At 46.6% G+C, this 24,538-nt stretch overlaps 1 protein-coding gene across 1 annotated transcript; it reads left to right on the top strand.

The window, feature by feature from the left end:
• Window positions 1-1,220: 1,220 nt before the first annotated feature.
• Window positions 1,221-23,932, top strand: trim66 (tripartite motif containing 66; the record flags this gene model as incomplete). Its single annotated transcript, XM_080528091.1, has 17 exons — window positions 1,221-1,229; window positions 2,560-2,764; window positions 5,140-5,269; window positions 5,949-6,065; window positions 6,824-6,938; window positions 7,656-7,802; window positions 8,398-8,515; window positions 9,124-10,103; window positions 13,184-13,471; window positions 14,695-14,824; window positions 15,088-15,181; window positions 15,274-15,490; window positions 16,078-17,072; window positions 20,323-20,455; window positions 21,117-21,191; window positions 21,412-21,564; window positions 23,699-23,932. 17 exons carry the CDS (start codon window positions 1,221-1,223, stop codon window positions 23,930-23,932), a joined length of 4,140 nt encoding a protein of 1,379 aa, XP_080384217.1.
• Between the last annotated feature and the right edge of the window lie 606 nt (window positions 23,933-24,538).

The raw sequence follows: 24,538 nt of genomic DNA, 5'->3' as shown, positions 1-24,538 counted from the left end.
TGCTCGGCGGAGCCTGACCCGGTTGTTGGAGTGCTACGCGAGCACGCGGGGCTCCGTGGGGACCTGTCCCATCCTTGTGCTGATACAGGGATGTAGGAAGGAGGGCACAGGCAGCACCCACCCACACACACACACACACACAAGCACACACACACACACACACACACACACACACACACACACACACACAAGCACAAGCACACACTCAGCCCAACACAGAACAGCTCAGCCTAGTCCAGCCCAGCTCAGTCCAGCCCTGCCCAGCCCACACACACACACACACACACACACACACACACACACACACACACACACACACACACACACACACACACACACACACACACACACACACACACACACACACACAGCCCAACACAGAACAGCTTAGCCCAGCCCATCCCAGCCCAGCCCAGCTCAGCTCAGCATAGTCTAGCCTAGTCTAACCCAGCCCATCCCATCCCAGCCCAGCCCACCTCAGTCCAGCCCAGCTCAGCTTAGTATAGCCCAGCCCAGTCGAGCCCCAACACAGCACCAGCTTACACTTGCCTACAACATTGTAGGTCATTCGGCCTCTCCTTCCATTTTGGGAAGGGCTTCCGGGGATATTTCGCCCTAGAAAAAAAATAATTATCGTATCTCCCTAATTCCCAATTATTATGCACAGGCTTATTTAAGGAAAAAGGATTAGCCTCTGTTTTTTTCTCTTCTTCTTCCTCCTCTTCTTCTCCTGTTCTGTGTGTGTGTGTGTGTGTGCAGAGAGAGGAGGACTAGAGAGGATGAATCTGAACGTGACGCTCCTCTTCTCCCGCCTTGACGCCACCGTTTTTTCTGTGAGAAGAAGAAGTCACACACATGGATGAACTTGGAGAGAGGAGGAGGAGAGGAAGAGAAGAGAAGAAGAGCATGCCGTGTTTGTCATGTGAAGGCTTGAATACATCTGGGGCCGCCTCTCGGCGCATCGCACGCCGCTTCCTGCCGTAGCCTAGCGAAGCCCAGCCTGCCTGCCTTGCAGGTAGAAAGCCAGAGTGCGTTTCTGTTTTCTTGCTGCTACTGCTACCGCTTACCGCTGTGAGCCCCAGCGTCAGGCTGTGGTGTAGCTGTCCTCTCCTCCTCCCCTCCCACAGAGAGAGAGAGAGAGCAGCCCTGCTGGGTACCAGCAGCTCCCACACTCACCAGAGGACAGCAGTCTCAGCGTTCTCCTCCCTGCCAGTGCTGACATGGAGAAGGTAAGGGCTTGTTCTGTCTCTCTGTATCTCTGTTTCTGTTAATGCATCTCTCTCTCTCTCTCTCTCTCTCTCTCTCTCTCTCTCTCTCTCTCTCTCTCTCTCTCTCTCTCTCTCCTCGGATGGCTGAGAAGGGATTAGCTTAACTGTTGTTGTTTCAGACAGCAACACATTTTAATGCTGGAGTGTCTAGTGTGATTCAGAGTGATTCAGCTAATTGCAGAAACAGAGCTAGTGTACTGTACATGGGTTTGTTGTCGGCGGTGTTCACCCTCAGCCCTGCGATGGGGCTTATGGTTTATTCCTAGCGAGTGAGTGAGTTTAGCAGAATGCACTATTCAAATGACTGTGTGGGGTTGACGCTTTTTGTATGACATACATGGTGATGATGATCACAAGCACACCTAAAGGTGAAATGAAATGCCATTGGCATGACTTTTAATGTTTCATAATGTTGTGGATGTTGCAGTTCTCAAAAGGGAATTTCAGAAAATATTTGAACATATTTAAAAACTACAATAGTTTAGGTCTTCAACCTGCATGGAAATTAGACTGAATTATATCTGTGAGCAGATATTGCAGATAGCGTTTTAGTTTTAACTCAGTTTGAGGAGCGTTGTCAGAGGCATGTGGTGTGATAGTCTCTGGGAATAGCACAGCGTGTGTGAGCATCAACAAATAACAGCTCAGAGGAGTGTGATTTAGCCCACAGTAAAACAGGGTAACACCAAGGATTTTGACATGTGTATGTCACCCCCTCTTTATATATAGATGGTCCTGGTCTGTGTGTGAGTGTGAGTGTGTGTGTGTGTTTGTGTGTGTGGGTGTGTGTGTGTGTGTGTGGGTGGGTGGGTGTATATGATATGAACATAATTGTCTTCTGTGTGTGTGTGTGTGTGTGTGATATGAACACATAATAAATGTCTTCTGTCTCTCTCTGTGTGTGTGTGTGTGTGTGTGTGTGTGTGTGTGTGTGTGAGTGTGTGAGTGTGTGTGAGATATGAACACATAATAATTGTCTTGTGTGTGTGTGTGTGAGTGTGTAAGATATGAACACATAATAATTGTCTTCTGTGTGTCTGTGTGTGTGTGTATGATATGATGTGTGTGTGTGTGTGTGATATGAACACATAATAATTGTCGTGTGTGTGTGTGTGTGTGAGATATGAACACATAATAATTGTCTTGTGTGTGTGTGTGTGTGTGTATGTATGATATGAACACATAATAATTGTCTTCTGTCTCTCTCTCTGTGTATGTGTGTATGTGTGTATGTGTGTGTGTGTGTGTGTATATATGTGTGTGTGTGTGTGTGTGTGTGTGTGTCTTGCAGCATTGCTCAGAGTGTCCAGAGCCCAGGCTGGCCCAGAGCCTGTGCACCTTCTGCAACAAGTGGCTGTGCTACCAGTGTACAGAGCTGCACCAGCACCTGAGAGCCTCCCAGTGCCCCCCCCCAGACCAGCAGCCCCCCAGGCCCACCACCCAGTGTCCTGACCTGCACCAGAGGCCCTCCAGCTCCCTGCCCCCCCCCGAACCAGGCAAGTACCCCTCTCTCCCAGGTTACTCTCTCTCTCCCCCTGCCTCTCCTCTCTCCACCCCTCTCTGCCCCCACCCGAACCAGGCAAGCACCCCTCTCTCTCTCTCTCTCCCTGCCTCTCCTCTCTCCACCCCTCTCTGCCCCCCCCGAACCAGGCAAGTACCCCTCTCTCTCCCAGGTTACTCTCTCTCTCCCCCTGCCCTCTCCACCCCTCTCTACCAGGTGCCTCTCTCTCTCCCCTGCCTCCCCCCTCTCTCCCAGGTGCCCCTCTCTCTCCCCCTGCCCTCTCCACCCCTCTCTCCCAGGTGCTCTCTCTCTCCCCCTGCCCTCTCCTCTCTCCTCTCTCCTCTCCTCTCAGCAGCACGTGGGTGTGGCTGCCAGCCAGGTTTAGGTGGAGCTGGGGTATTGTTTCCCCATTGTCATCCTGGTCCTGTTTGGTTGTCTTTGTTTCTCCCTTGTTCTCCCATGTTTGTTTGTTAATCAAGTCTCAGTAGGAATGAAAGTGATGAATTATGCATGTGCAGTAATGATAGTTGGTAATGGTTCCCTCAGATGTTGTGTTTTTGTGTTTTTTATAACACTTCCCTTTTATCAACTGGCCCAGTTTCAGAGAGGAGTGGCGCTTAAATACTGAAATGATGCTAATGTTTTATTTTCTTAGCAAAAGGACGACGTACTAGTCACGGAAGCCTTGGAAAGTTATGCATTTCAAACAGTCATTGTATTTTCGCTTTTGGATGCTTACCGAGCTCTTTAAAAAAGGCAAAACCAGAACTTGTTGATCATATTGTTGTCATCTGTATGTGTTAGGCTAGTTAGTGTGTGTTAGTATTTTGTTTTTGTGTGTTCGTGAGAACGGCACACTGAAAGCGGTGTGGGTATATAAAAAAAACAAAGCAGGCTTGCTTACAGGATGTGGTCACTCTGCTCTGTGCACAGGGCTGGGGTTCAGCAGTGTAATGTACAACAGAGATTGGCGTGGAGCTGAGTGCAGAAAGGCCAGTGCTTATTGGACTAATGTGCCCAGCAGAGAGCAGTAGAGGCTGCGTTCAGCAGCTACCTAGCTGGGTTCTGCACGGGTTCTGACTGAGGAGGGTTCTGTTGGACCTGGGTGCAGCAGTTTGTTATGAAGCCTGGGTTGATTAGTTGGCTGTGGGGTTGTGTTGAGGAGTTCTTTACCGGTGGGATCTGTTTAATGGTGTATATTAGGGCCGGTTGTGTGTGTGTTTGTGTGTGTGTGTGTGTGTGTGTGTGTGTGTGTGTAGGGTTGGTGTGCAGCAAGGTGTCATCCTTGTGGTCTGTGCTTTGTGCGCTCACATCGCGACCTCAACCTGTTTCCTGCTCTATCAGTCGTACGTGTACAGTATGTGTGAGCTGTTTGCATTCTCCCAGTATAGAACTCAGACCAACTTGTCTAGTCATCTCTGACTCTAGTCCTGACTCATAACAGTGCTTCTCTAGAAATGCATGCAGAGGGAAAATAAACTCTAGAATTAGTATTAGTAAACATGATGTATTATATTGTGAATACAATATGTACTGCTGCATAATAATCAAAGTCCCCGGCTATTTATACAGATCATTTACATAGAGTAGGAACATTCATTACATGGCAAATCAATGACTAACGCTGCGTTTATTTTTATTTTTTTTAAACATGGCCGTTTATGCATGCACACACGAAGATGGTTTGTTTCCCTAGCAGCCTTGGTCACTGTCTGTATCCTGTGGCACAACAGTTTTGTTTGGTTCTTCAAAAGCGCCCCAAGTTGGGCCGGTAATCATTATTGGTCTTTCATTGCTCACAAGTGCTGATCAAAGATGTGTTCTGCCTGCTCCACTTCCATCTGTTTACCCCTGTTCAAAAATGCTACATTAGTAAGCCCAAAAATATTTTTTCACAGGATTTAAAAGGATGCAGCTCGCGTCCAGGAATAGAGATGAGAGGCTGTAATACTATGTGTGTAAAAACAGAATACATGAATCACTATTTTGTGTCTTTATTGGTCGATCAAACACACACACACACACACACACACACACACAAAAAAGTGAACAAACAAAAAAAAAGTGAACACAATACATCCTGTTAAGGTATGAATTGTGTTCTGGCTCGATGCATCTCTGAGTTCTACCCTGTCTGATCTGTTTGACCGCACCGACACCACCACACTTTTCAGCTATGAGTTTCATTTGACAACTTCTGTCTCTCTCTGTGCTAATGCTCAGTATCTCCCCCCTCCCTTCCCCCTGTCCCCCCCTCCCTCCCCCCCTCAGGCCCTGGCTCGTGTGCCCGATCCCTCCCAAGTTCGGTCTCTCTCTGTGCTAATGCTCAGTATCTCCCCCCTCCCTCCCCCCTGTCCCCCCCTCCCTCAGGCCCTGGCTCGTGCGCCCGTTCCCTCCTCATGTGCCACTCCCACAGACAGGAGCCCTTGGAGCTGTTCTGCGAGTCCTGCGACCTTCTGTGCTGCAGCAGCTGCCACCTGTCCGCCCACAAGAACCACAGGTCAGTCCTCAGACGCGCCACCAAGGGCACGGCGCTGACACGCTACTAACCGCAGGTTAAAACCTCCTTTCTCCCAAGGAGAAGCAAGTACTCAAAATGCACAGTGTCTCCTGCATAATCATTGGCTAGCCTAATTTGAATTCGCTACACGTACCGTACGATATTGTCCTGTGATTTTGTGATTTTGGGAGTTGTTTACAGTGCTGTAGTAGCTACAAACGTGTTTTTAATTGTCTGGCATGTTTGAAGTACTTATATTGATACAGAAGAGTATGTTGGAAGGATATGTTATGTTATTCAAACGGTAGGGTGTTTGAAGTATAGTATTCAACATTATACAACGGATAGTTCCGGTCCATTGTCTCTATTGGTCAGTTTGCGTTCCAGCCGTGCCGATATCCACGATATACGCACGGCTAAATGGAACGTTAAGCAACCGATAAGCTAACCCTAACCCTAACCCTGTTCAACGGAAGAATGGACTTATTTACAATAAAACATAGTTCCATTGTCTTGTCTTGTCTTTCTTTTGTGAAATATTGATAGATAAATGTGGTAGCCGTTGTATAAAAGCTTCGAGTTTCTATCCATAACGCTAAAATGTGTTTGAAGTGAGAAGTCTTGAGCTTGTCTGCTGTATATCTGACAAACTGTGTATCTAACGGCTGTTTGTCCTCAGGCTAGTGCATGTTGGGAAGGCCCTGCAGGACCAGCAGTGGCTGTTTGAGAGTCTGATGGCTCAGGTGGAGGAGAAGAGGTCTGCCGTGGAGAACACAGCCAAACAGATAGAGGACAGGTCGGTGGAGGGTGTAGATCACACACACACGCACACACAGAGCACAACACAAACAACTGGTGATTGGGGATCTGAGTAGAATAAACCGGAGAAACGATGATGATCATGATTATGTCTATCATCTAGAAGATCATTTACAACGCACGCTCCATCTTTGAAGGAAGAGAGACCTCTCGAACAATCGTAAAGCGGTCCAGATGGAACAAAGCAGTTATCCATTAAAATCTCTCTTGTTATGATTTCCCCTAGTTAGTAACCTGAATGTCATTTACTCTGTCTCCTCTCTCCCCTCTACCCTCTCCTCTCTCTTCTTTCATCTCTCCTCTCTCCCCTCTCCTCGCTCCTCTCTCCCCTCTCCTCTCTCCCCTCTCCCCTCTCCTCTCTCCTCACTCCTCTCTCCCCTCTTCTCTCTCCTCTCTCCTCTCTACCCTCTCCTCTCTCCTCCCTCCTCTTTCGTCTCTCCTCTCTCCCCTCTCCTCTCTCCTCTCTCCCCTCTCCTATCTCCTCTCCTCTCTCCCCTCTCCTCTCTCCTCTCTCCCCTCTCCTCTCTCCTCCCTCCTCTTTCCTCTCTCCCCTCTCCTCTCTCCTCTTTCCTCTCTCCCCTCTCCTCTCCTCTCTCTTCTCTCCTCTCTCCTCTCTCCTCTCTCCCCTCTCCTCTCCTCTCCTCTCTCTTCTCTCCTCTCTCCTCTCTTCTCTCTTCTCTCCTCTCTCCTCTCCCCTCTCCTCTCCCCTCTCCTCTCCTCTCTCCTCTCTCCCAGGCTGCATGGTGTGAAGATCACACAGAGGAAGGCAGAGAACCAGATTAAAATGGCAAAGATGATTATGATGAACGAGCTGAACAAACGGGCCAACCTATTAATAGAGCAACTGGAGGTAATGACTTTCTCTCTCTCTCTTTCTCTCTCTCTCTCTCTCTCTCTCTCTCTCTCTCTCTCTCTCTCTCTCTCTCTCTCTCTCTCTCTTCCTCCCTCTGTCTTCTTTCAGGGGTTATTCATCTCCCAGTGTCCGGCGGGCTGACCGTGAGGTTATTCACGCTCCCAGTCAGCGGGCCGCCGAGCCCCAAAACGTGATCGAATCAGCCCTGAAAGGCTCTCACAACGCAGATGGCAATAATGATCTGTCAAAGAGAGGGCTCAGACCCTGGACCTGAGGAATGAGATCTGTGTGGCGGGGCAGGGGGGGAGGGGGGGGTTCGATTAGCCTTGTTTCTGTCCGTCTGTGACTCTCCCTGCCAGCGATTACATAATATATTACAGGGTTCCCGGCGCGCTGGTCTTAAAAAGCCTTAAAGTTTTAAAATCCAGCGATCCGATTTATTTATAAGGCCTAAAAAGGGCAAAAGTTTCAGTTATATAATAATAATAATGAGGTGCTAGGTGAAGAAATTAGAGAAGAAAGTATTGGCGAACGAAGCTACGGCAGGATGACAAAAAGCTATCGTATCGTATGGTGTCGCGAATAGGTCTAAAAGTACACCCAAAGAGGTCTAAAAAAGGTCTAAAAAGGTCTTAGATTTGACTTGTTGAAACTTGTAGGAACCCTGTATTAATATATTACCATAATGTGGCTTCTCTTTCCTGCGTTATGTAGAAGATCTCAGAGGACTTCCAGCGCTGTCTGGAGGACCGCCTCCAGGGGGCGATAGAGCTGTGCAGCCAGCTGGACCACGTGCAGAGCTTCGTCGCCTGGGCAACGGCCCACCACAGGAGGAGCCCGCTGCTGTTCAGCAGGGAGCTGGTAGGCTGGGGGGCTGGGGGGGGGGGGGGGGTGTTGGTGGGAGGGAGGGAGGGAGGGAGGGGGTTTGAGTAGTGTCAGGGTGTGTGTTTATGTGGGGGTCAAGCACCGCCTGGAGCGTTCTGTTGCTATTAGCCTATGAGGTAGTGGTGGTGTAGTGGACAGTGAGTTGGACTGGTCGGATCGGAAGGTCATGAGTTCAAATGGCGGTGGGTTTGAGGCGGGGGGGGGGAGGTTTGAGTAGTGTCAGGGTGTGTGTTTATGTGGGGGGGTCAGGCACCGACTGGAGCATTCTGTTGCTATTTCTGTTGCTATTAGCCTATGAGGTAGTGGCGGTGTAGTGGATAGGGAGTTGGGCAGGTGATCATCGGAAGGTCTTGAGTTCATATCCCACCACTAGTGTGCTCTTGAGTGAAGGCACTTAGCCCTAAATTACTCCAGGGAGTAACTGTAATCCTTGTAATCTCTAATTGTTTAAGTCGCTTTGGGATAATAAGAGCGTCTGCTAAATGTAATATAAATGTATTTATTTGGTGAAGCACTCATCTAGATGATCAGGCTGACTGTGGGCCACTGTGCCCCCCTCCTCCTGTCTCAGATCTCCCTGCAGATGCAGCGTCTGCTGGAGCCGCCCCACCTCTCAGACTCCTGGGCTCCCATCAAGATCAAGTTCAACTGGGACGCCAGCTACTGGACCAAGCAGATCTCAACTTTAGGTAGCTCACGGCTGGCTTGTGTCTCAATATTAGGTACCTCACGGCTGGCTTGTGTCTCAATATTAGGTACCTCACGGCTGGCTTGTGTCTCAATATTAGGTACCTCACGGCTGGCTTGTGTCTCAATATTAGGTACCTCACGGCTGGCTTGTGTGACTTCTGGCTATAAAAGTAAACACAACCGAAATGTCACTACATTATGTGGTGCGTTGCATTTAACACTAGAACAGCCATGGGTGGGGTCATTTGACCAAGTGAGTAAAACATGTTTTATATCTTTGCACTCGATCACATTTCAGGACCCTCCTTTCATGACTTTTCCTAGATATGTGCGTTCTACCACCCAGTGTCCTTACATTTTCAAAATCGCATCAGGATAAGCCAGTATAAAGCGATTTTGCAGTTTTTCTATGTAGGAGGCAGGCTAATTTACAAGAGGCGCCAACTAGTGGTCTTTGTGTGTAAGTAGCAGCTTCCCATTCTAAAGACTATGGTCATTTGACCCCTGAGGCGGCGCTAAGAGTAGGTGAAATAGGTACGGCTGTCCTAGTGTTAATGCTCTCCTCAGCCCTGAGTCCTAAACCACAGGTGTGTGGTTTCTCCTCTAGGTCAGGTGACGGTGGAGGGAGGAAGCCGTCCCCCCTACTCCGAGGGGGGCGTGGCCTGCCCCAGCATCCTTCGGCCTCAGCCAATCACCTGCATGGCCCTGCCCTCCGTGTGCCATGGCGCCCCCCGGGAGCAGGGCTGTGCCTTCCAGGCCTGCTGCCAGCCCCAGATGTGCTGCCTCCACTGCATCCCCCCGCCCCAGCTGGACAAAGCCCCCCCGCGGGGAGACCCCCCCCCTAGGCCCTACTCCTCCTCCTCCGCCCGGTTCTCCTCCCAGTCCTCCTCCCTGGGCTCCCCCAGTGCCCCCCCCTCCTCCGTGCACGGGGGGCAGCTGCTAAGGTGCTGGTCCCCTGACCCTAGCCCTGAGACCCCCCCTGCACCTCCCATGGTGGTTCCCCCCTCCTCCATGCAGTGCCCCCAGCTACCAGCCCCCACCACGGAGCCGGTGATCCAGCTCAGCTCCAGCGGCGCAACGGCCCCAGGACAGCCCCTACATGCCCTGCCTCCACCCCAGCCTCCACCCCAACCCTCCGCCCAGCCCCAGTCCCTACCCCAGCGCCAGCAGTACCAGATGGAACATCAGCCACCCCTGGACACCCATACCCAGCCAGGCTCAGAGGGACCCTGGGTGGGGCCAGGCCAGGGCCAGGACCAGGGCAGCAGAGCTCCACAGCCTGCCGGGCAGACAGCTGTGGACAGAGAGGTGATGACAGAAGAAGAGATCCAAGAGGAGAGCAGGGGGCTGACACACACGGGGCTGACACACAGGGAGCAGGCACACGGACATGCAGCAGCGGCGGCGATGGACAGACACGTTGTGACAGAGAGGACCCAGCAGGGGGGGAGAGAGCGGCAGACACCTGCCCAGCAACAGCCACAGCAGCAGCCCCCCCTGGCCCCCTCGGAGGCAGATCTGAGAGCGGGGCAGCAGGAGGCGGGCGCCAGGGCCACACATCCACCCAGAGACTACAGAGACAGCAGGGTGAGTCAGGGAGCGGACGAGTGTCGGCTTTCACGCTCAATTATCATCCATTATCCGCTCTCCTCATCTCATTGTTGCGGAGATGTTTTGATCCATATCGTCTTTCTGAGACTACTCTGTGGCGGGTCTTGTTCTTGGTTCGTTGGTAGAACAGTTGCAGTTCTTCAACCCTCCTGGGTTTTGATGAGTTCCCTCCATGCGTTGAAGCACTAACAAGAGAGTTGTGTTCACGTTCATGTTCAGGTTCAAGTTTTATTGTAATGTCACATTACACAAGTGGAAGAGAGTAACCTTCTTAGGCTTTGGTTCCTGATATGTCAGTACAACGACAAAAGGCAAGATAAGTCAAGATGAATAAAGTAACAATAGTACAAGACATAGGTGAGACAATTGACATGTTGTGGGAGACAAATAAGACATAGTAGAAGCACATAGTACTTAGAAATGTCATGATTATTGTGCTCAGTGGCAGTGGGTGTTAGAGCTAGTATTGAGTAAAGTGACTGTGTGGTTAGGTGGTCCGTATACATGAGATGTCCGTGGGAATAATAGTCATTTGTGACAGGGTCTGGTAAAAAAAATACCTCAAGTAGGGCAACGTAATTTTCCAGTTTTTTTTCTCCAGATTATGAAAGTGTAGCTTTCAAATGATGTGTCATACTTTGAAATCTGTATATAGACCAATACCAGAGAAACTCACTCTGAATGAAAACACACGCAAAACAGCTGCTATTAGATAGCAGCTAAGAAGGAACAGCGCTATGAACATCTAACTGCATGTTTAGAACATCACAACATGCCGATAGAACATCAACATGATAGCCTACAGCAGACGATACGGTGAATCCAATTAGTATTTAGTGATCCTAAAACAGTTGTTTGTTATATCGAGTGGGCTCTTCAACACTTTCAACAACTTTCATAATATGCAAAATATGCTTTTTGGTCATTTGCACGACTTGAGAATTGCAGACATGCAGAACTTTTCACCAGACCGTGTCACATGTCTTCAGTAGGCTTGTTTATGAGCCTAATCGTCTGGGGGACGTAGCTTTTGGTTAGCCACTAGCCCTGGGGCTCCGGAAGAGGCTTCGTCTTCTGGCTGGCATCAGTTCGAACAGACTCTGGTTGAGGTGGCTGGTATGTCTCATAGCCTATCGGTTGTGTCTCAAACCCTTACCGCACGTGCACACACACACACACACACGCACACACACACACACACACACACGCACACACACACACAGACACACACACACACACACACTCAGAACTCAGAGGTGACAAAGATATAGACAAACACACACACACACACACCACACACAGACACACACACACACACACACACACGCACACACACACACAGAACTCAGAGGTGACAAAGATATAGACAAACACACACAGACACACACACACCACACGCAGACACACACACACACACACCACACACACCACACACACACACACACACACACACACACACACACACACACACACGCGCACACACATTTGAAGATCAAAGGAGGGAGCATTGCAGTGTTGCAGCTCCTAAGCCCAAGCAGACTGACAGTAGTATTTCCTGTCTCGTTACTAATCTTCATACTCCGGATATCGAATAAAAGCTAGCAATAACTCTGTTTACGCCAAAACGATCAGTCACAAATCAGTCAAATGATCAGACAGCTGGTCTAAAGACAGATGGTGGAACTGAAACCTGAGAGTAGCAGCTTCCATATGAAAGAACTGAAAAAGAGAGAAAGAAAGCCACACACTAACACAATCAAAGCTCAATCTACTCTGAATAAAGAACACCTTTAGCGTAGCATTGCGGCAAAAGCTAAAAAAAGAGACACAAAAACACTGTTTATTATTAGCGCGCTTGATGTCAGAGTTTGAGGAACCGAATGATCACCAATCAAAAACTTTCTTCCTGGTGCGTGATCACAACAACTGTGTGACAAACGCTTCCTGCATTGCCAAGTAACAGTGACTGAAAGTGTGGAAAGAAAAGCTCTTGGGCGCAGCCACATATTTATTTAAGCTGGTATTAATGAGCCATCCAGGGAATTGTTGGGATCTGCCAGGTTGATTTCAGCTCTGGGTAGCTACCCCTCTCGGTGGTACAGTATACCCTGTACTCTGTCTCCCTCCCTCCTTCCCTCCCCTCCTCCGTTAGAGGAAGAGAGATTATAGTTATTTTCTCCACTTTCACACCATCCTCCACACCTCTCCTCCAGTCCTCAGGGCCACCGATCAGGTAAGTGTTCTAATCGCCTGGTAATTATGCGCACATGCTCAGTGTTAGCCGCCCTGAATCTGTGGCGCACTAAGATGAAGGAGGGAGGAAATGGAGGGGGGGGGGGAGCCGAAGTAGGGAGGGAGGGAGGGAGGGAGGGAGGTAGAGTGAGAGGAAAGAGGGAGTGGCGCGCTGAAACGCACAGGCCCCTGTCGCTTTGTCAGGCGTGTGTGACAGCGTTAGCCACGGAGACAGTTGCTAGGGGCTTTTTGGAAAAACTCCTTGCATTAGTGCAACTATGACAAGTGAAAAAAAAAAAGAGCAGGGGGAGCGGGGCGGGGGGGAGAAAGAGGGAGAGAAGGAGAGAGAGAGAGCCTAATCTGTGATGTGCTAATGCTTATTCAAAGGAGCCCACCGCACCCCTGATGGTGGATTTACATACGATAATTGGTGCTGTAACTAAGCCTTTCATTATCAGGAGAATAACCGTGTTGTGTGACATTGTGTGGGCCGCACCTCTCAATGGAGAGGAGATGGGCTTTGTAGGCCGATTGTGTTGTTTCGGATCAAACAGGACACGCAGAACGGATTCTAAAGTGCCATCCTTAGCGGCGCTTGAGTGTGTGATACTCAAGGTTGATGATCTACCACATCTACCACACACACACACACACCACTACACACACCTCCCACTCCTGTCTCTCTGTTGCTATGGCATGAATAGATGCACCTGTGTTGTTGTAACTGTGCTGTGCGGGCGTGACGCTCTCAGCTCAGGCATGATGTGAGAGAGGAGAATGATGTTTTTTTTCCTTTTCTTGTCGTCTTGTGTGCGCTGTGACAGAGATCCACTTCGCTGGAGATGTCTCTGATGGCCCACGGGTCTGCTGGTGGTGGTGGTGGTGGTGGTGGTGGTGGTGGTGTGCAGTCTCAGAGCAGGCCCGGGCCCGGCGTCTCAGCGTGTGGTAGGAAGAGTCGCTCCCAGAGCATCCCAGCAGAACTGGCAGCCCCCTCATCCACCACCGACTGGCCCACAGGGGGCGTCCACGCCCACACCCTAGCAACAGCAGCGGCAACAGCAACGGCAACAGCAACAGCAGTGGCCGTGGACCAGAGACACGTGGTAGACCAGGTACTGTAGCCTATCGGGTGGAGGTTGGGGGTGGAGGAGACGAATAAGGAGACTGTAGCTGTTGACATAATAATAAACGACCACCTCCCTTTGAACATTCTTTTTTTTTAACTGTCAGTTGAAATGAATGTTTTTTTTTGGGCGTCGGGACCATTACAACGTACTATTAGGGCCATATGTTATTCTCTATACGGACATACAAGGACATCATTACATTGTAAAAGTAAATCTATTACAGTTAGCCAGATGTAACAGTCTTTTACAGTGTAGCCATCGTAGGTTTTAGATGATATTTGATAGGAATACATCAGTGCCGTAGAGAGAGTTTGGCTCACAGACCAAGCACCTTGGTCTTGTTACAGGACTCACAGAGGGTAAAACGTTTTTACCTAAAGTAGAACCGACACAGCCGTAAGAGGTGTCCTTCTGCTTTTATTGAGAACAAATCCGACACAGCTGCCAGTGTTGGGGTTTAAAGACTCATATATCTGTTAATGACAGATATATCCTTTATACCCTGTTTTTAACTGCATTCCAGAACTAGTGCCTTTTTGGGATTAATACCTTTTTCTTTTTTTGGGGCAACAAAGCTTTTTGTTTTGCAGTTGTTGTCTCAAGTCTCATGTCAAATATAATCGATTTGTGTTCTTAGTGTGATTGTTGTATACAGTATTTGGTGTGTATGTCTGACATACTGTAAGTTGGTGGCAATGTACAGTCATGGACAAAAATATTGGCACCCCAGATCAAAATCCCATAGAACACCACCTGTGGAGCGGTCTCAGAACAGCAGTTTGGAGAAGGCACCCTTCAAATGTGAGAGAACTAGAGCAGTTGGCAAAAGAAGAGTGGTCCAACATTCCAGTAGAGAGGTGTAAGAAACTCATTCATGGTTACAGGAAGCAATTGATTTCAGTTAGTTTTTTTCTTCAAAGGGTGTGCTGCCAAATATTACGTTGGAAATAGTTCAATAATTTTGTCCAGTCCATTTTTTTGAGTTCTCGAGTTTCTCTGCTTTTTTGTGTTGTTCCAATGCAAACAAAATAAATAAACATGTGAATACCAAAGCATTTGGTTATTGCAACAGTTTTCTGGGAGAAATGGTGCATTATCTGACAGAAGTACAATTGGCAGAAGTGCCAATATTTTTGTCCATGACTGTACACTTGGTGTTGCATCTCCTATGGTTCCATGTTGTTGTTCATGAGTGTTTCCTCCCTCAGCGTTGCCGCGTGGACCTCAGTCGACGGAGGGTGTCAGACGGGCTGGTCGGCTCTGGGGTCAGCGAGGCCTCAGCCACTCCGCCCTCTAGAGGGCAGCACTGCTCACCTCTGACCTACAAGACAGAGCCAGGTACTGGACTACCTCACAACTAAACAACTAAACAACTTATAATAATAATAATAATAATAATATTAATAATAGCTTACATTTATATAGCTCCTTTCAGGGGAACATCTATACATCTATCCATATATACCATCTTCTTTTTATGTAGCAAGCACAGCCTACTTATCTCATAAACATATACATGTAAATACTGTCCAATTTCTTTTTAAAAGTGTGGCTGAATGAAATTAATGAATGAAGTTACTAAATGTTTTGTTCTTTATTAGAGAGTATTTATGCATATGCAAATGAAGAGACTCCGTATGAGGTGAAACAAAAATACAGGATATCAAGAAAAAGTCAGGACAGCAACAGCAGCAGGTACAGTACATTTATACTAATCACACAAACTGTCTAAAGAGTGAAGCGCTGTAGACGTCATACAAATGACGGGATGTCCTCTTCACCACTAGTGATAAGGAGGTTCAGAAGGACCTGGCAAGTTCTAAGGTTCCTGTGGTGTGTCTGGAGAGGCTGAAGATCCTGGTGTCCCGACTCCCGCCACACGGGCGGCGCCAGAGTGACCCGCTGCCAGCCAGCAGAGTGGAGAGGACTGTAGCAGTCCCACAGTGGGGGGAGAGGACTGGAGCAGTCCCACCGCGGGGGGAGAGGAGGGACACACTGACAGAGGTACTGTAGGCTTCACTGAAGCATGTTTGACTGAACAAAACATGGCTATCAAGTATCTCAATGAGGGAGCTCAAGAAAGAAATGCACAACTTAGGGTGAGGCAACTATTTGCATCAGCTTTTTAAGTATTACCAACAAGTCTGAGTTTTATGTATACTTAGAGTCATTATTGTAAATTGGATCTACTTATTTGTTATAGTCCAGAACTGTACTTGTAGGTTTGTTTTACTTGTTTTTTCTTACTGATGCAAATAATTGCCTCAATTTTCTTTGTAAATACGACTCTATTACAGGGTTCAATATGGAACTTCTAAGGGTGCCCTTAGATCCAACCACCTTAACAAAACATTCCCTGAATGCAACAGAAAGAGTAGAAATTCACAATAACCCATAATGCTGTTGAAACAGAAGGAAACACATTTGCATGGGGCTCAGGAATTGTGGGTGTCAATTTTGGTTCTTTGTGGTGAATTATCTCACTAGCCAATGTACCTGTGGTTTTGGTTCTTATTTGATTCTAAGTATAGCTTTACTGAGTAATTGTTTACAGTGTAAATAGCATTTTCTAACTTGCGCTATGTCCACAGGGAATATCCAAAAGAGCGGAGACCACAAAGGCTCATCTGTCACTCAGAACACCACCGTACTCACGGAGACATGCCAGTGAATCACTCTCACCGCCAGCTATCAGTGAGTTCCCCGAGCACGGGAACAGTCAGTGTAAAGACCTATCCCTTCCCGCTCCATCTACTAATCCAGGACCGACATCACAACTTTGGTCTGCTCAGGATCTCGACACTGACTCAGATCCCAAGTCAGTGTCAGAGAATGACCCCGATTCTGACCCTGACCCAGAGTCTGAAGCACAACTACACGATCCAGGGTCTGAAGCACAACTACACGACCCAGAGTCTGATCCAAAGCCATTAGAGTCTCATCCACCGTCAGAGTACTCATCAGAGGCTGATCCGGCGTCAATAGCTGATGAAGAATCAGAGCGGGCTCCAGACTCGGAGCCTAGTCTAGAATCAGAGGCGGCTGGGGAGTCAGAGGCGGCTGGAGAATCAGAGGCGGCTGGGGAATTTGAGGCGTCAGGTCTAGAGTCAGAGAACGGTGAAGAGCTGGATGCTGATGGAGAATTTGAGGCCAGTACACAGTCAGATCTCAGTCAGCCTGACTCGGATCCTGGTTTTCAATCCGAACCGCCACGTCCCGAATCAGATTCAGATCTGGAATCGGAGCTTCCCCTGGAATCACAGAGCTCTGGGGACCAGTCTGGACCGGATCTCGAGTCCGAACCAGAATTAGCACCTGATCCGGTCTCTGTAGGTCTTGCCCCAGGGTCGGAGTCCTCCCCAGTGCAGAGAAGCCTGTCTGCAGGCACCTCGACCCAGAGAGGCCTACCCCAGAGGCAGTGGGGGGCGGCTGAGGAGGCCCAACCTGGAGTGGAGGAGGCGATCGAGGAGGAGAGTGAGGACTTCTGTGCTGTGTGTCTGATCGGAGGGGACCTGCTGTGCTGTGACCGCTGTCCTAAAGTCTTCCACCTGTCCTGCCACGTGCCCTCTCTCCTCAGCTTCCCCACGTAAGTCTTCTCTCACCGCCATCAGCCCCAGAGGTCTGCTCCACTACTGCTCTGTGGTTGGGCGTAATACATCTCTCTGTCTCCTTTCTCTCTCCTCTATCTCTCCTTTCTCTCTCCTCTCTCTCTCCTCTTTGTCCTCTTTTTTTTTTTTTTACTTTTTTTTTTATTGGGGAAAAGCACAAGCAAACTATAGATACAACATTGGGTTTACATTCACCATTTTTCATATTTCCTTTTTCGTCAAGGTACATTTCATGCAGTTTAGGTTGACTGAGGTGGGCTCTGTGCACCACACCTTTAGCTGGGTCAAACTAAGTCGAGCACAGGATGATGAAGAGTTCACCCTATCTATTGCCACCTCCCAGCAAACCCCCCGCCAGCTCCACTCCCAGTCTTTGACCTGGAGACTGGTGTCATTGTTCGTGTTTTGATACATTTCTGATATAAGTCACCTCTGAGTAGGAGACAGCTTACAAAGCTCTCCCATAATGATTTTGGAGGGAGCCTGGGAAAGGAATCACACTTTGTACGTACAAAGTGACAGACCTGAAGATAGCAGAACAAATTTGGACATGGCAGATTAAATTTAAGATATAAAGAATCAAAGCTAGAAAAAATATCTTCAAAGGTCTTTGAAACAATTGATACCCAATCTGCTCCAGAGAGTAAAGGTTGAGTCCAGAATGGAGACAGTAAATAAGTGGTTATTGCTACTAGGCCCCAGACTCGACACTGAGGAAAACTTAAAATGACAGCGGAACTGTATCCATATCTTTAGAGTGGACAGCACCAAAGGGTTTGAGGAGTGGAGGGAGATAGGAGTTGTGAGAGATAGAGGGAGGGAGAGAGATAGAGGGAGGGAGATAGAGGGAGAGAGTTAATAAACCAGTGCAGACAAGGAGGATAAGTGGCATGATTGTGCCTATTGGCAGCCCTGTAATAGTACATACAATTAGGGAGCGCCAGACTGCCACAGTTCCTTGGTCAATACATTTAGGGATTGCCTGATCCAAAGTGCGAAAATAAGACTTTGGGTAAATTTGGGTAAGATGTTCATCTTGACGCATTGCACTTTTCCTGAGAGTGAAAGGGGTAGACCGCTCCAACGCTGAAAGTCTGACTTCATGTTGGTTACTAGTGGGACAAAGCTGGATTAAAAAAAGGAGGGTAGTGTGCGGGTAATCTTGATTCCCTGATATTTAAAGCCTGGCATAGACAGACAAAAAGGAATTGAAGATGTTTTTAGCCTAAATATTAATTGGGAAACATTCACATTTCTGAAAATGTAGTTTGTAACCTGAAAATGATTCAAATTCCCTTAGGATAGATTCAGCTGGGGGGATGGAAGACACTGGATTTGTTATATAGAGCAAAAGATCATCTGTGTAAAGGGATAATCTATGTTCAACGCCATAGCGTGTGATGCCTTGAAAATGGCAGCAATAGAGATTCAATAGCGGTTCAATTGCTATGGCGAAGAGTAGCGGGGATAACGGACATCCCTGGTGTGTCCCCCGGCCTAGATAGTGGAAAGTATGGGGGGTGTATAGCATTGGTAGTGACACAGGCCAGGGAGTAAAGTAGCCTAATCCATTAAATAAAAGTGTCACCAAAACTGTAAATAAATGCTCCCACTCTACGCGTCGAGGCCTTCTCTGCATCTAAAGAGGCAATGGCCTCAGGAGGGAGAGAAGAGCCACAAGTGTAGATCACATTTAAGAGTTTTCGGATATCGGAAAACGAATGCTGACCCCTGATGAAGCCACTCTGATCCTCAGAGATAATCAGAGGGAGAATGCCTTCAAGGCGTCTGGCCATCACCTTAGCAATAATTGTACTTTCTGTGTAAAGCAATGAAATTGTACGGTACGATCTGCACTCATAAAACATATCTAATAGAATCGGTGCATGCTTGCCACAAAACTAAGTCTAGTAAAACTCTAGACCTCTGGGCCCGGCGCCTTGCCACTTCGCATACATTTAATAGCCTCTTTAATCTCACCTATTTGCAAAGGCCTGTCCAGTTCACTGGCCAAACCCAGGTCAACAGCGGGGAACTCTAAATCATTGAGGAAATTGTCCATACCACTTCTGTCAGAGGGAGGTGTAAAAAGTCTCAAAGATCTTGTTTTCATCTTGGGGGTTGGAGACAAGATTGTTTGATTCATTCCTAATCTGAGTTATTAACCGAGAAGCTGCTTGGTGCTTGAGCTGATGTGCCAGTAGTCGACTATTCTTGTGTCCATATTCATATGTGACACCAGCTGGTGTTTTGAATAACCAGTAGCCGAGGTCATTTTTCTGTATTTTTTTTGTTTAACAGCTGGCAGCTAAGAAGTATACTATTTTGTTTTTATTTATACAAACATCTAACTGCATGTTTATAACATCACAACATGCTGATAGAATATCGACATGCTAAAAACACATAACTACACATAATTAGATGATCACACAGTCCTTGCTTTTGAACACGTCCTAAAACTAAAGTTTGTTTACAGGCCGTGGATCACTTACCAGTCGCCTACGGCAGACGATTCATGGGTTTAACATTCCACGAAATCAGCCTAATTGAATAGTCCCTCATACTGCCAGAGTTAATGGTTATAGAAGTCATTATTTAGATTGGAGTTGTTTGGGCTGGCATAAAGGCATTGTAGGCAATGGCATCTGAGCCAACCCCCTGCATAGGACAGTGTAAAGCTGTGCGGACCCCATGAGTACATAAATAAAATAGATAGAAGTAACAGTACGAGAGAAAAGAAATTATGATAAAAAATAAAAAAAAGGGAAATAACATGGCCTGCAAATTTACCCACAATGAAGACAACAAAAAACACAGACAATCCCATGATAGGTTCTCTTTCCCGAACGAAGAGAGACGCTGGTATACCTTGAAAGACCACCGGTGCATCCATTCACTAACTAGCCTAATCTACTGTAGAACTGCTATTCTATTCACTGAGAGCATGGCTTCCGAGGTGTTAGCCTGGTCGTTAGCCAGGTTACTAGCTGGGGCTAGTGTTTTCTCGATTCAATCTAGATTTTCCTCCAAAGTGTAATGATGTACTATAATGTGCCTTTTTTGTCAAATAAGTTTATCAAAAAAGTAAACTGTAACTCGTCAGAATGTAAAATGAAATTAAGCTGTTTGGGAGCCACGTTTCTTCTAACTACTCAGTCTTCATGCTCAACTGGAAGTCACTCCTCTCTCTTCTCTCTCTTCTCTCTGTCTCCTCTCTGTATCCAGGGGTGACTGGGTATGTACACTCTGCAGGGATGTCCAACAGCCAGAGGTGGAGTACGACTGTGAGAATGAAAGACTGTCTGGGGAACACACTGGGAAGGCCGGGCCTCAGGGGTTGTCTCCGTGTGACCAGAGAGTAAGTGTTGTTTTAGCTGATTATCAGAACTTCTATCAGTCTCAGTTTACCCTGGACACTGAACATAACACAGTAATGACTGTTAAGTAGTACATGTGTGGCCTGGGGTGGTCCAGTGGTCTAGCACCGTGGTCTACAGTGCACACATATGTCCATGTCGGCATGGGTTTGAATCCGGCCCATGCCCTGCTGACATGCCCTCTCTCTCTCCCTTCTTCTCCTTACTTTCCTGTCAGTCTTCACTATATCTGTCCAATACAATGAAGAGTTTGAGTGGGACTGCCCTACTCAGAAAAATCTAAACAAAAACAAAAAAAGTAGTATATGTGAGGTATGGATTGTTGCCGGGGCTACTGATGTACAGTCATAGTGATCAATTATGGCTGTGGCACAGGAGGTAGAGCTGCCGTCTAATGATTGCAAGGTTGGCAGATCGGCGGTTCAAGCCCTGGCTGTCCACATGTCAAAGTGTCCTTGGGCAAGACACTGAACCCCAAATTGCTCCCAGTGAGCGGGCCGGCGCCTTGCATGGTAGCTTGCCGCAATTGGTGTGTGAATGTGTATGTGAAGGGGTGAATGAGAGGCTATTGGAAAGTGCTTTGGATAAAGGCGCTATATAAGTGCAGTCCATTTATGGCTATGTTGTCCTCTCTCTCTGTAGAAATGTGAGAAGCTGACTTTGCTCATCTTCAGCAACATCCTAAGTGCTCCCTTCCATGAGCCCGTCAGTCCACTGGTGAGTCATCTCCATCTCCTCACTCTCCACAGTGATGCCAGCAGCGCTCTTAAACTCCATACATGTGTGACAAAAATGTTCTTTCAGAATAAAAGTCTGAACATTTTGAATGGTTGACGACTTGTTCCCGGTTTAACCAGCTGCTGTCACAGAGAAACATCTTGGAGAGACCGCTGATCTTGTTTCATAAAGTTATCAACTTTTATTTTCTTAAACACAGGCTCGCCATTACTACCAGATAATCAAGCGGCCCATGGACCTGGCGGTGGTCCGGGCCAAGCTCAACAAGAGGAGCGCCCGTCACTACTATGCAGCAGAGGAGTTTGTGACTGACATCTCCCTCATGTTCAGGAACTGTGCCAAGTTCAATTATGTAAGTGAGGGATTTGTTTTGATCTTTAGAAGGAATAATATCAAATCAATATAGTGAAATCAAGTCTCCCTCAAAAATGTAACCACGCAGGGATTAAAGTTCTCCGTCGCTACAACGGATTTTCCGTTTATTCCAAGCCGCGACAGATTTTCTGTCAATTGGCTACCTGGTGTAATAGGATTTGTAGAGGCATACAACCTATTTTGATGTCGGTATTAGGTATATAAATGATATATAATAGCCTATATAGCCTACATATAGGCCTTTATTGGCTACAACTATGCAACAGTAACTTGCGCATAACGCATGGCACAGACATGGAGCCCTGCGAAGCCTGCCTACAGTAAACTTGATAGTTAATCTAACTGTTGTCCTTGTATCTTTACGCTTATGAAAACATTAAATTATATTTATAGGCTATAGGCTATAGCCTAGCCTACCCTCGTGGTGGTGACAGACGAATCTCCTTAACTATTCCGACAGTAGCCTATACTGTATTCCTACAGCCTCAATGGATTGCGCATCAGGGGTCAGGACTTGCTATGAACCGGTAATGTTACTCCACTGAGCAGTTTGTTTGGACCGTCAATACTAGCTCTGTAGTTGTTGTTTTTTGCTAACGCTATTGTATTCCGTGTCAGAGCAGCTTCTCTTAGCTTAGTCTATATTAACATAAGCTATTAGGCTAGCTAGCTTAGCTTAGCTATATATTATATATCTTCTTTTTTTTTCTTCAATTTTCCTTAGTATGATATAGTATAGTATGTTTATATATAGATACTATATTATTATGATACTAAGGAAAAAAAATATGAAGTGAAAAAAAGAACATAGTATAGATATATATATTATATATTTTTAGGATATAGAGGAAAACCTAGGACATAAAGAGAAACCTAGGATATAGAGAGAAACCTAGGATAGAGAAACCTAGGATTTAAAGAGAAACCGAGGATATCGAGGGAAACCTAGGATATAGAGGGAAACCTAGGATATAGAGAAACCTAGGATAGAGAAACCTAGGATTTAAAGGGAAACCTAGGATATCGAGAAACCTAGGATATAAAGGGAAACCTAGGATATAAAGAGAAACCTAGGATATAAAGGGAAACCTAGGATATAAAGGGAAACCTAGGATATAGAGAAACCTAGGATATAAACGGAAACCTAGGATATAAAGGGAAACCTAGGATATAAAGGGAAACCTAGGATATAGAGAGAAACCTAGGATATAGAGGGAAACCTAGGATATAGAGAGAAACCTAGGATATAAAGGGAAACCTAGGATATAGAGAGAAACCTAGGATATAAAGGGAAACCTAGGATATAAAGGGAAACCTAGGATATAGAGAGAAACCTAGGATAGAGAAACCTAGGATTTAAAGAGAAACCGAGGATATCGAGGGAAACCTAGGATATAGAGGGAAACCTAGGATATAGAGAGAAACCTAGGATAGAGAAACCTAGGATTTAAAGGGAAACCTAGGATATCGAGAAACCTAGGATATAAAGAGAAACCTAGGATATAAAGGGAAACCTAGGATATCGAGAAACCTAGGATATAAAGAGAAACCTAGGATATAAAGGGAAACCTAGGATATAAAGAGAAACCTAGGATATAAAGGGAAACCTAGGATATAAAGGGAAACCTAGGATATAGAGAGAAACCTAGGATATAGAGAGAAACCTAGGATATAGAGGGAAACCTAGGATATAGAGAGAAACCTAGGATATAGAGGGAAACCTAGGATATAGAGAGAAACCTAGGATATAAAGGGAAACCTAGGATATAGAGAGAAACCTAGGATATAAAGGGAAACCTAGGATATAAAGGGAAACCTAGGATATAAAGGGAAACCTAGGATATAGAGAGAAACCTAGGATATAGAGAGAAACCTAGGGTATAAAGGGAAACCTAGGGTATAAAGGGAAACCTAGGATATAAAGGGAAACCTAGGATATAATGGGAAACCTAGGATATAATGGGAAACCTAGGATATAATGGGAAACCTAGGATATAATGGGAAACCTAGGATATAATGGGAAACCTAGGTATAAAGGGATGTAGTATAGACAATAAAGTAGAATCTCAGTTGATTGAGAAGTTTAAAGTTCCTCCTCCTCTCTCCTCCAGCCGGACTCTGAGGTGGCGCAGGCAGGCCAGAGCCTGGAGGAGTTCTTCAGCTCCAAGCTGGCGGAGGTGTTCCCTGCCACGGCCTTCCCCCCCGCGGAGGACGACTCCGACAGCGACGAGTACGACGAGGTCTACCGCACCGCCGAGGGGTTTCCCTGGCCAGAACGGAGGGAGCAGTGCCACAGGAAGAGGAAGAGGAGGCACTCCCTCAACTGGAGGAAACATCACCTCTGACCTGCTTCATCACACACTTCGTTCATGAACGTATGACATATGACATAGCATTGCACTGGACATTTCTATCTGAGAGAGGAAGGACTTTTTATTACAGATTGTACTGGATGTATTCACGTTTTTGAGACATTTACTTGTTTCTTCATTACAAAGATATTTTACCCTTATTCTGGTCTTTCGAAAAGTAATGTGACAAAATATTATTGCATAAGTATATAGTCTGACAAGATTTTTTAAAACAACTTTATACTTATTATGCCTTTAACTGAATTTCTGGTATATGATTTTTTTGTTGAAATTAATTTGTAGATTCTACATAAAACTTCCATTATATCTAGCATTTGGGAGGTATAAAGACAGTATTGGTAAATATAAGCATATTTATATGTATGTGAAACTATATGATATTATTTTATATATTTATATTGCTAATTTGTAGTCGCTAAACGATTGCAGGCAATTGCTATATAGTATGCATATTATCTGTTAATATATTTGTCTTTTTATGAATACAATATTTTGTCTGTCCTAATTCTGCATTTGAAATTCAATATTGTTTATGTACAGGCTCACTTTCTACGGTAATACTTTCAATGACAGACAGAG

Source organism: Nansenia antarctica (assembly GCF_963989245.1).
Source record: "Nansenia antarctica genome assembly, chromosome: 4".
Classification (NCBI taxonomy): domain Eukaryota; kingdom Metazoa; phylum Chordata; class Actinopteri; order Argentiniformes; family Microstomatidae; genus Nansenia; species Nansenia antarctica.
Note: the sequence above shows the minus strand (reverse complement) of the source record. Positions and strands in the feature narration are given on the sequence as shown.